This window comes from Rhea americana, unplaced genomic scaffold, assembly GCF_003343005.1.
Source record: "Rhea americana isolate MKP2758 unplaced genomic scaffold, rheAme1 scaffold_335, whole genome shotgun sequence".
In the NCBI taxonomy this organism is placed as follows: domain Eukaryota; kingdom Metazoa; phylum Chordata; class Aves; order Rheiformes; family Rheidae; genus Rhea; species Rhea americana.
Window position 1 is genome coordinate 31054 of NW_028186463.1, and position 12535 is coordinate 43588.

A 12535-nucleotide genomic window follows, 5' to 3' on the forward strand; every position below is an offset into this window, starting at 1 on the left:
CTGCCTCCTCCTCCTCCCTGCCTAGGCAGAGCTCGATGCAGTCCAGTTGCTCTCTCACATAAAGAGCAACTCCACCACCTCACCTTCCTGGCCTGTCTCTCCTAAAAAGCACATAGCCATCCATGGCAGCATTCCAGTCATGTGAGCTATCCCACCATGTCTGTGTGATTTAGGAAGGCAGAAGTGTACCTCTCATAAAGGCATACCAGGATTATATTTATTTATGTTCTGTCCCRTTCAGGATTGGAGCTCTGCTGGAGATCTCTGTTGAAGGGGAGGAAGATTCACTTAAGAGGGTTTTGATGAGCTCAAAAGACCCTGCTCATAAACTGTCTTAATGAACTGTGTTTGCTGTTGGGTCCCTGTGCTTTATGGAGTGCACCTGCAGTCCACATGGGTGTCCTAAGAACAGTCTCACGCGATTCAGGCAAGACAAGCACAACTCAAATGGTGAAAAGGCAACAAGGTTGGAGAAAAAATATCTGATGTGAGTAAGTGGAAAGGGAGAAAGAGAAGCCTCAATGATGTCATATGAGTGAACAAAGTCATATGATATGAAAGGATAACTTGACCAAGAAAACATAAAGCTAAGAAGAGCAGTGAGATGTGCAGAACAGTCCCACTCTACAGCACTTACGGTCAAGAGAAGGAGGTGGCCCGCTGTCAGTACTGCCTCCAAATCCTTCCAGTTTGCAGTCAGGAGGGGCCCACCCAAAATCACAGTGACAATTTCTCTTATTGTTACACACCTAAAAGAAAACAGGAATATTTTATGRCATAAGAAAAGAGAAGTCATACACTGGCTCTGTGTTTCTCCAGCAAGAAAGCTGCCAACACGAGTCATTGGCAGGGGCAGCAGAGACAGGCTGTAAGAAATACATAGCCTAAGATTTTTTTTTTCATGTGTTTTAGCTGCCACTATGGCAACATCTGACTTCTTTTGTGTAAAGGTGATAAACTGGTGCCTCGGGTCACAGGCTGTCATGGGCTTTATGGCATCATTAGATGTCTACTAAATCAACTGAGGGTCATTGGGAGTTCTTGATCCATCGCCTCATCTTGTCCTTGAAGTGATGGCCCAGTTGAAAGACATGTTATGAACAGAGCAGGGAAGAGACGACAGCATATAGAAGATTAAAGATGGTTATATGGTTTTTTCCAGCTTTGATAGGAGTACTTTTTGCATCTCTCAAACCATTTTCGTCTCAAAATTGGAAAGCAATTTTAGCAGTCTTTATTAATTGCAAGTCTACCCTGCTCTTGTGAATAATATGAATGTCTCTCATGACAACGTAATTTCACAAGTTTGTCCAAAATTGTTTTGTCACCTTTATGTGATTCAAAAATCATGGCTTTTCCTACAAGATAGAGATCCTGACTCCCTTGGTTATACATCCATTTGTCATATCCAGGCCAGATTACTCAGTTCCTGTGTTCCYCAGTTCTCACTCTCTGTCCCTAACAGACCAATGGGCTGTGGCCTCACACACAGACCATCTGAAGGGATAGCAGAGGAGAGGGGATCCCTGTTATGCTCACAAGGCTTTGCCAGCAGTCCTCACTGTGGACCAGTTTAATCTGATACCACTTGGCTGACCATGTGTAGACTCCCAACCTTGGGGCTGGATCTCCAAGAGAAACTCCACATCTCTGCTGGAGAGGACTCTCCCAGGAAGCAGCAGCAATCTGCAGTGCTCAAGAGAAGAATCACCACAGCCAACATGCCATTGGGACCATCTGCCACAGCATCTGAGGATACCCTTGTGCAGAGGGGCCTGGACACAGCTCTACTACCTAGTACTGCTGGAGGAGGAATTGAGCTTCCCTCGCAGCACCTAGAGGCAGCAGGAGCAGCTGCTGTGCCTGCGAGGCTGAGGAGCTGGGAGGCAGTGTGGGCACTGGAGAGGGGAAGCCCAGAAGCAGATGGAAGAAGTGCCCTGGGGTTACAGTGCTTCTTCTGGGTTTGTGGGTCTGAGGCCAAGCTACTTCAGTGGCATGCACTGGGGAGGAGTGCGGGAGTGAACCTCTCTAGCCCTTTATACACGCTGCTTAGCTGTTTGACTGTTATTTATTATTAGTCCAGGTCTCTGTTATTTTATGGCATGAGACAAGGTTGAGGCTAATTTTCTTCACTTGTTTGCTCTACTTCTCAAGTCATGCAGGACAATAATTACTAATTTCAAGAATGTGTGTTTTACTTGGAGAAATGCTTCCCCCAAAATATGTATGTATTTTTTGAATTTTTTGAAAGGTCATAACCTTTCTCTGGAGTCAGCAAAAAGACATATTTATTCCAACTGCATTGAGAAATATGTTACCAGGCACATTAACTTCTGATARACTCAACCACCTACAGCTGGTGACAGAGAAGGAGAAAAGCAGTCCTCTGACCCTGCCAATTACAAGCTGACAGTCTGCCAGCAATCAGTTTCATAAATAAAGCCAAAAAAACAGAAGCACAAGTGGAAACAGTAATTTTTCTTACTAGTKCTTAGGTATATTACAAATACAGGAGAGGTGATAGTAGATCTTCCCCAGTGTTCTCCCTTAGCATCTCTGCTAGCACCYAGACACTCTTTCTGCTCATCTACATTAATATCTATATACAAAGAAGAATAGATGACCTGAAAGTGAAATTACAAAAACTCCATATGTGAAATAATTATGTCAGTATGRATATCTGAAATGTTTGTATTACATAAGAATAAACACGGCCACTGTGGTATGAAATCTGCCATTTCTTTAGTATTTGCAAAGAAAGTGAAGTTACACATTTTTTTTTAGTTTTTTTCTCCAACTCCAGCTAATTTAAATTCAGTAGCACAAACAGATGCAATGAAGGATGCAGAGCTATGATGTGGAAGTTGGTTTTCACTTTATTTGAGGAACAAGGGGAAAAATGGAAAAGAGTATCCAACAAACACTGCTGTTAAGAGTGCTGGGGACAGTCGGAGTAGAATTTGGGAGGGCAGTCACTGGCAAACAACAAAGTAAACTGTGCTGCTGAACCATGCACCATTCTGAGCTTCTAACATTGCGTTTGAGATCCTACATGCAAATTTACACTTTATATATCCTACTTTTCAAAGGATATTTAAGTATTTTCTACTTACCCCTCTGCCACTGCATTTTTTCTCTGTACAATCATAGTTGAGATACGTTGTGCTGACACATGTCCTATTTAAACATATCTGCAAAATCAGGCATTTATATGAGTAAAATGATAAAATGACAGCAATTAGGAAAGAATACTTATGGTGAATAATATAAAAATAGCGAGAAACTGCCTGGTGGGTTAAGAAATAAATTTAAGTGGTACCTGGAAAAAATTGAGAGATTGGACAAACTCRCTGAGGGTTACACAATGTGCAGAAATGACTTCTAGCTCAGGAGCTGAATAGTTGGTGCTGAAAATAATTAAGGTTGTACCAATATTGGATTGCAGTATCCCATGTGACTGCTCTGTTCTGAAGCTTCCGTAGGTATCTGCTGAAAGCTGGAGGAGGGTTCTGGGCTGCACAGGCTCTTAGACTGACCACGCACAATCATTCTTATTTTCTGTATTTCCAACACTATTTCCCCAGCRTGCTCTCCCGATTCCTGGCAATTTGGGGCTCAGGAACTCCTGTCTTGTCCTTTCCAGTSCATGGATAATGAACAAGACCTTGGGACTACAGAAAGTTTTTTGTTTGCTCAACTTGGAATAATTGTAGTATCTTCATAGCTCTAGGAGACACAAAAGCATCTCCTCTGGACAAGAGGAGAAAGGAGGAAATATATTTTCAACTTCTTGCTTTCCAAGTGAGTTATTTTGGGAATGAATGTTCGCACTGGTGGTGTGAGACCTACCTCTCCTGGAAGGAGAACTCYAATGAAATCAAAACTCAAGAGCTCCTTCAAATCCCTTTTGGTGTAACTCAGCACCTCTATTTTTCTTAGAATTTTTTTTTTGCTCCCATATAATAGCAGGAAACAGATACTTTAATACGTCACCTCCTTGAACAGAATTTGGTCTACTGCATAGATCAAAGGGAAGTGAATCCTATTCTTGGAAAAAACATTTAAAATTCTCTCATATGCATAACAAATAAACTTTGACTTTGGTTAGGAGCTTTAAAAGAGGAAGAAAATCTACAACTCCTCCCTTCTAACAGAAAAAATAGCAGCTGTTGCCGTAGCCACTCAGTTCAAGAAAAAGAAGAAGACAATGTGCTGCTGTTTTCGGCAGCTAATGGCGTCTTTAAGAGGAGGCACTTTGAGTCTTATATCTGAGATCAAGAATTTTTTAGGAACAAAATCCCTCCATTTAATCTCTGTCTTGTACTRCTCTCATATCCTTTTAGCTTTCTAAGGGTACCTTGTTTCTACCACACGATGTGCCGTCTTTCACTGATCCAACATCAAACGTGTCCGAAGCCAGATGAAATTCCAGTCCCCAACATAAGTGATTGTTCACGGTAGTCTGAACCACGGTCTCGCCGTCTTTCCTGACCGGTATTCTTTTAATGTTAACACACTGCACTCTTCCACACAGGACGTTCCTGGGATAGAAAAACAAGCCTATCTGAGCACCCTGGGACAAATTTGACCAATTCTAGCCTGCACTCTCAGAACAATTCTGCGGTTAGAGCTGTCCAGGGTCAGTCCTTTTAGGCAATTTGCAGGCAGCCAACCCTTTTCAGAGATTGAGATGCTTGACTAGCATTGATGCAGACTGTTTTATGCCAGTTGTCCTCAGTGTCTGGGACTGTATAGACACAACTCCTTACTGTGTCTGTCCCAGAAGCTGCAGAGACATTTCCATCTGTATATCTGACCCTCACTTTTCRTGTGTTTTGCTCATTCCTTATGTGGTATGAGGAATACTGATATTTTTGCAAGGAAGGATTGGCTACAATTCATTCAGAAACTCATCTCTATGGCCAGAGATGGTGCAAATGAAGTGCCACCTGTGTACTGCTTAGTAGGGATGCAGGGAATAAACTTGACTTCTGAATTGCATCCTGGTATCTACTCTAATAACAGCACTGCCTTGGTGAACTGCAATCATGAAAAAAAGGTTAGGTGCAAGTAATTGCATATTTTGGGTGACTCTTAATGTGCACAGAGACAGGAAATCTCCAAGGTCTTGGTAAACCTCCCTCTTTACTTTGATGATTATCCGTATCCACACTCAAATGTGCGTGATTCTGAGCACGTTCTGGTCACAGGATGGGACTGTAGAGGAGGGTTTGGAGAATGGTGAGAGCAAAGACTGAGGGACTGTGCTCTCTACAAAAGGGCTCTGGAGGTGTCTGTCAAAACATACTGACTGGCAAATAAGCCCCTGGCAGCAACACAAAAGGAATTAATTCTGAAGGGAAAAAAAAGAGAAACAGTTGTCTAAAGGAATGGGAAAACCCAGCCCTGGCCAAATGATGAGGTAACCCCTTATTGAGGGAGAAGAAACTGGGAAGAATCATGCTCTGATCTTCTATTAATGTTGAAAGAGAAGATAAACATCGTGGTTTTCTTCTTTTCTCTTGCAGATAGGAAGTTTTAAGGCTCTTTTGGACAGGCATAGAAGAAAATTCTGTATTTTTTTTTGTAAAAAGAGAACTATCTTCACTTAACGTTCTGAGTTGAAGTCAACTGTAAAAAGAAACTATCCTGAAAAAGGCTACCTCAAATTCCTCCTATTGCCCTCTGCTTTCCTTCCATACTTTGAGTGGTACACAGGTAGGCTCTCTGTAGTGTTTGTGCGTCACTCTTCCTCTATGAAAACTAAACAGAAAAGCCTAGCAGAGCCTCCAAGTTGTGCAAAAAGCTGTGCTTCTTTTACTGATACTATTTTTTTTCCTTTTGCTTCTCTATTGGGATTAGTCCCAACAAAAGTATTTCAGACTGAAAAGCTCTTAGAAGCAGTGTTCTGGTTTTTTGCCTTTCACAGCACCTGCAAGAATGGTGCCCCAGTCCTGCCTGGCTTCTGGATACTACGTACTTTCATACTCTTAGTAACAGCAACCACCACTTACTCTTCTAAACATTTAGTGTAATATGTCCCATTCCAGCCACAGTTGCCACATCGGTCGCCTCGAACATTCACTTCCCTGAAGCAGCTCAGCGGAGCACGGTGGGCAGCTGCAGAACGAGAGAGCAAAGCGAGGTGTTCATGGGAAGAAGAGGACTAAGAGCACCCAACCTGATCCTTTTTGCTGATTTTTGAATGATCTTTCTGTCATCAAGTCCTAATGAACTGTAGAAATGTGACAGAGAAAATTTCCAAGTCTCATGTCACTCCTTCCATTTCAACTTGAAATGAAATTTCTAATCTCCATGTGCTGAAGAAGAAAAAGGCAGGGAGGTTTTTCCAAGTTGTTCACAAAAAAACTTCAATCCTCCTTCCRTTGTCACCCTCAAAGTTTCTAACCTGGGCTTTGAACATCTTTTAAACAACAAAGAAGCACAAGAGTAAGGATACAACTCTAAGAAATGTCCTACTGGGTCAAACCAATGCTGATGGTACAGTAGGATATGTGATTTAAGGAGAACATGCAAAGTATTAGAGATACCAGTCCCTGCACAGTCCCTTCAGCATGTGTTTACGGACCTGCTGTCCATGAGTTTGTCAAGTTCTTCTTTGACCTCCTGGTCATGTCTGTCTTCACAACCTCATGCAGCAGCAAGTTCCAGAGAGTCATTTTTTGCTACTTTTTTTTTTTTTTTTTTTTTTTTTTTTTTTTTTAAACCAATCTCCTACTAATTTCGGGGAGTGTTCCCAGGTTGTAGCATTATGGTGGTTGGTGGCTCTCCATTTTTCATTTGCCTCATCCACTGCCTTCAGGATTTTGTAAACACAATCACATCTCCCTCAGCCTTTTCCAAACCAAAGTGCCAGCATTTTTAGTTTCTCTCTCAGCATCTCTCTTTGTAAGGCAGTTCTCCACTCCCCTTCCCCATTTTAATTGGCTGTCTCTAGACTTTCTCTAACTCTACCACATCTTTCCTGGAATGTAAACAGCAGAATAATACCCAGCAAACAAGTTGTATGTTCAGCATGGTTTATATAGCAACAAACTGATGCCCTGTGTCATATTCTCAACAGTACAGCAATGTTTTTTGATTTTTTTGTTTGTTTGTTTTTGGCTACCACTCACATTGAGCTGGTGATTTCAGATAGTGGTATAGTGGTGAGCTGTCTGACCTTGCTCTTGGTCATAGACTCTGCCTTCCTGCTGTGGCTGGAAATTGAACTCCCTGCTCTGCAGTTCCCAGGGTCCTCTCTAGTGTCTCTTTAGTTTGAGCATCCTATCCTTGACTCTTTAAATTCCTTTCCAGTCTTCTTAATTTTCTGCTTACATTTCGCCTGCCATGTATTATGTACACTTTTTTTCCCTGTTCTTCTTCAGACCAGAATAATCAGTGTTAGAACGAAGTGACTAAATGAACAGCTTTGCCACCAGGAGCTCAACTGTTTATCAGGTCAGAATGGACTGTGCTAATTATCCAAACAACCTGGAGCAGAAAATTAGATTGAAGACCTGAAATCCTTTCCAGACTTACCCTTTTTCTATAATTCTAACCTGCTGTATAACACAAGTCAGCATCTCTTAAATTTAGCCTGAAACCAGAATCACCACCATTATATTCAGTTTTAACAGCACTGATTATTGTCAGACAGTAAAAATAGCTCACAGGTGTGGATTTCAGTAAGGCAGAACCATTTCTATCCCAAGGAATTACTAGATTTTTCAGAACGTCTTTGTTCTTACTGAGTGCTGTGTAAGAGTAACAGAGTTCTAAGGGAAAAGATGAAGAGCCTGTGGTCAATACATGACTCCATCAGGCCTTCTTACAAATTTTCAAGTATCCAGAATAATGTTTTCGGAGTAAAATCAACAGCCAGATTTCATAGTCATCCTGCAGAGATGGCTGAGGTCAATGTCTTGGCTACATCAGCACCAAGTGACTGTTCTTGTGACAGTTAACCTTAAGTGCTCTGTGTCACAATGATGATAAAAATATTCTGCCTTATCAATACTCCTGCCTTTACCAGCAAGGACCTTCATGACAAATGCTACCACCTTAATCTGCAAGGATTATGGGTTCTCAGGGACTCAAAACTTTTCATAAATGTGATGGAACACAGAGGAAAGTGGTTTTACTTTACCTTTACTTGACTTGAAGATGGCTTACTTTACTTTTACTTGACTTTCACATGGTCTTAAGGAGACCTAAGACTCAAATCCTGATGGGCTTTACTACAATCAGTGTAATTCCAATCTTCCACTCCACAGTGTACGAACACCTATGCTGGGGAAATTTGGTATTTTGTACAGAACTGAAATAACTTCAAAGAAGACGTGGGCAAGCCATTGAGAAAAATCACTTCCATGCTTGAAGTATGAGCAGGGAGAAATTCAGATGAACAAATTATGTGGTGGTGTTGCTTTCAAAGGCATGAGACAGACCTCAACGGCCTAGAGATTGTCTCCAGCACACATTTATTTCTGGGACACTGTAGTGGCAAAGGGATGAGGGTGGCTAAATCTGCTATTGCCTTTTATGCCTCTGAGGATGGTCATAGAGGGGTATGCAGAGCACAGAGCAGCCCCAGTTGGCAGTACTGACCGGTGTCCATGTGCGAGGCATGGGCACGCTGGGAACAGGGTGTTCCTGAACAGCRCTGCAACAACTGCAGAGAAAACCACTTTTTTGTTACCCTGTTGTTCATGCATCTATATTATATTATAATATGTATATATACATATATATTGTTATAGAACTACTGTTATAAAATCATTGGGTGTTTTAGAAGCATTTTGTAGTATCATGCAAGTCATTTGTTTTCTTAAGCAACTGGTCCAGATAGCTAAGATTGACCTCCTTACAAAGTGTAAACAACACATCTTCAGAGACTGTGGAAAAAACAGACTTCTTCAAAGCAAAGGAAGAGGTGATGAGAGGCGATACATGACTAATTATTATCTTAAGGAGAGAGCTAATTGCAGATGGTATGACAATTCTAAGAATAACATAGCTTGCCTTTGCCAAATAAAGCTTTGCATTGTATCTCGAGGTTGTGGCAATCCCCTGCATAGCAGCGGTCGTTGTCACTGCACGGGGTTCCGTCTTGCTTAAATACATCTATGGGGCAGATGTCTGAAGTCCCATTACAGTACTCTGGAAGATCACATGCGTTTCTAATGTCTCTACATACTTTTCCTGCTGGCTGAAACTGTAAAAACAAACAAACAAACAAACAAACAAAAAAAACCCCACAAACAGGTTTTGAATGGAATTGTTTTCAGAAAGACTAGCCCAAGGTACCTACATGGGAAAATTTTAGGGAATGCCACCAAAAGTCTATGACGAAGAACAACAAAGTGTAATGACTGGCGGAGGGCCTAAAGGGCCAGTGAACAAGGGGACAAGAAGCATTATAGCACCTAACTAATAGCTTTGAAAAGCAATTAGGTCCTTGGTTTACCCTATAGTACACAGCAGTTTTGCACTTACCTGACATTTGTGACAACATTCTCCTCTGTAGCAAGCGGCCCCATGTGCGAGTAGGCAGGTGGAGGAGAGGCAGCAACCTTCTCGGAGGCATGCCTGCAAGTAAATAATGCCACACCATCTCAGTATTAGCATTTCTTATTGGGGTAGTTGTCCCTGAAGATCGTTTTATTTAGATTAAGAAACACAGAATTAAAGGAGATTAACAAAAATAAGAAATCTGCCGTTTTCTGTCACTCTTCAAATTCCACCATAAGTCTGTTTTTTTCTGGAAGTTCTGCATCAAAGGGAAATACTGATGGCATGTGTGCAGTAAGCCTTACACAGGGCCCCTATGGGCTGGTGTCTGTGCTTTAGAATAGACTTAATTTAAAGCTTCAACATGGATTTTGCATATGATAGTGCCAAGTCACTTCACTTGAGAACTGTAGAAATGCCAATTCATTAGTTGTTTGCTTCACAAGTGCTCAGCTTCTGACCCCAATATCTCCCTTGTCTAGCATATTTTGTGCATCAAGTGCACAACATCAGGGAAACAATCAGGCTTTGGGTGTTCATGGTTAGGTATTCAAAGACAGTAGACACCCTTAAAACAATTCATCTTTTTCTCTCAATACTAATGCTTCCATCTCATATTCTCTGCTAATCAGCCAGCCTACCAGCTTCACAGTGGTGCTCCTAAAGTAGATTAATTAGTATCTCCAAAGTACTTAGAAATCATTTTGAGCACAACAGAWAAGGTTGATCTCCCCTTCTATCATTTTTGCCTTCTTTCCTAATTTCCTTCTTTCCCCTTTCCTCTTCAACTCTCCAATTCTTTCAGCAGTAATCCACCATTTTTCGACATCCTTAATCCCAAATCATTCAAGTATTAGAGCTGATGGACTCTGAACATTGTCACATGAACAGATTAATTACTATAATTTTAAGGATATCTGGAACGTAAGGATATCTGCTTTGTAAGGATAGCTGGTTAATGGCTTTTCAGCACAGAAGTCAGACGAGACAGGAACAGTAATAAATTCATCGTCACACAGATGCACAAAAGCTAACAAATACATTAGCAAAGACCYGAGCTCTCAGGACACTGATGGATGGGCCAATGCAGGAACTGCTCAAGTGTAACCTTGAGGAGGTTCAACCAGAACTTGGTAACTAATAAGAAGGGGGAAAAAAAAAGATCATGAGTTTCCTGGAAAGACCAAACTTTGAGAGAGAATGTAGGACTATTTAAAACTTATTGTGGTTTTTTTTAAGGGGATTTGRGGGAAGTACAAAGCTTTCTATGGGATGGTTAGGAGAAAGACCAAGGGCAGGAAAAARGAGAGATAGAGTGGACTGGGGAGGRACAAGCAAGGGAAAAYAGGAGGAGGAGATAAAGGGGCCTGGTTGTGTGTAAGCAAGCTCCTGGTCAGTGCACTTGGGTGGTCGAGCAGTGTGCTTGACCATTGCGGTCTGTCCTATCTTCTTACTGAATTCTTGTTCCTAGCTATTTTCTTGTTCCTAGCTATTTTCTGTATGAATATGCTCACTATTTCTGTGTGTGTGTGTGTGTGTGTGTGTGTGTGTGTGTGTGTATTTGCACAAGCCACTAACAAACTTTAAGCTGTTAAGCTGGACTAGCCAATGAAGAGTAGAAGTCAGGGGACAAGCTATCAGAGAGACTCAGGGGGCTGAAGGCTGTGTACTTTTTCCTAAAATAATTTTTAAAAACAGTCTACCTTTTTTACCAGCAAAGTGAAGGATGTTCAAGTTAAGCATGGATATAATATATGTGCAAATCTCTCATGTGGGAAACATCAGTATAAAGGCTAAATTTTGACAAAGTTACAGTTTTCGGCTTTGCACAGTAACAAAATGCAAACAAGAAATCCTACTGGGAAACTCAAACTTTCTTGAGTGTCATAGCTGCATGGTTCCTAGAATTACAGCTGTGAAGATAAAAACATTCAAGAATGCTCTTTAAAGCACTCCTACAAAACCCTTCTACTGACTTCAGGGTAAATATAATAGAAGAAAGAAAAGAAATAGAATAACTAGATAAGAAGATGGAAATACGGCAAGTGGAAATAATTTGTAGGTATAGCAGCTTGTCTTTCTATGGAATCTCCTGCTTTGGCCACAGCACTTCTCAAATACTTTTATTTTCTTCAAACCCTTTATTCTTACAAGCRTTAGCACAACCAGAAGAAAATCACCTTCCAGTTTGGACAAGATATGGAGAAATCTTGCTTCTGTGCTAGTAATAGAGCTGCTCTTCCATGCCTAACTGACTCCTTATCGGATACTTGCAAACAGAGTACCTCTGCAGCATGAACTCACCATCTGGTCTGCATAGAGTCTGCTACAAAAGGTCTCTCCATAGTTATGCAGAAAAACCTGAATTTATTTCCAGATATGCTCTGCATATGTTTGCACAAATAATATGTATTTTGGAAATAAATGGCATCATTTTTGGGTAAACTCCACTTCAGAGGAGTCAACAGAAGTGAAAACCACTGAGCTCATCTGAATGGGTGACACTTCAGTGATGACTCCTTCCCATGACTCAATGAGCTTAAAGTTGAGAAAACACCAGAATTTTAATAACATGACTGTACAATGTAGATTGCAGTGAAATATGTAATTACTAACCTCATCGTTGCCACAGTCACATTCTTCCTCTTTTTCCAAGACACCATTGCCACAGTGATCAGAAAGAAATGGTTTCAAAGATGGTATGTTGAGAAGACAAGGTAGATTGTTTCTTGTTATTTGATCATAATATTCTCCCATAGTGCAGTTACTGAATGCAAAGCACGAGCTGTAGGAAAATAAAAATACTAATTATATATAACCATACCATATACATATGATTGGTGGGCTCAAAGGACAACAGGTAGATCAGCTAGCAAACAGGAATGTGAAGTTTTAGGGGGACTAAGCCTTTCCTCACTCCTATTTTCTCTTGCAACACTRTATTGGTGAGTAAATTTGTGATGGTGAATGGTGACGTATGCTTAGACAAGATTGATTAGGAGCAAGAATTGACATAATGGGA

General features: G+C 41.1%; 1 protein-coding gene across 1 annotated transcript in view; it reads right to left on the reverse strand.

Moving 5' to 3' along the window:
* Positions 1 to 12535, reverse strand: part of LOC146592329 (disintegrin and metalloproteinase domain-containing protein 9-like) — a 38295-nt gene that overhangs the window by 6988 nt on the left and 18772 nt on the right. Inside the window, exons 12-18 of the mRNA XM_085311226.1 lie at positions 12130 to 12298; positions 9499 to 9591; positions 9025 to 9217; positions 6015 to 6120; positions 4358 to 4541; positions 3114 to 3191; positions 638 to 749 (exon numbers count right to left, since the gene is read on the reverse strand). Of these exons, the coding sequence (XP_085167352.1) occupies positions 638 to 749; positions 3114 to 3191; positions 4358 to 4541; positions 6015 to 6120; positions 9025 to 9217; positions 9499 to 9591; positions 12130 to 12298 (935 nt within the window). The remainder of the gene's footprint in view (positions 1 to 637; positions 750 to 3113; positions 3192 to 4357; positions 4542 to 6014; positions 6121 to 9024; positions 9218 to 9498; positions 9592 to 12129; positions 12299 to 12535) is intronic.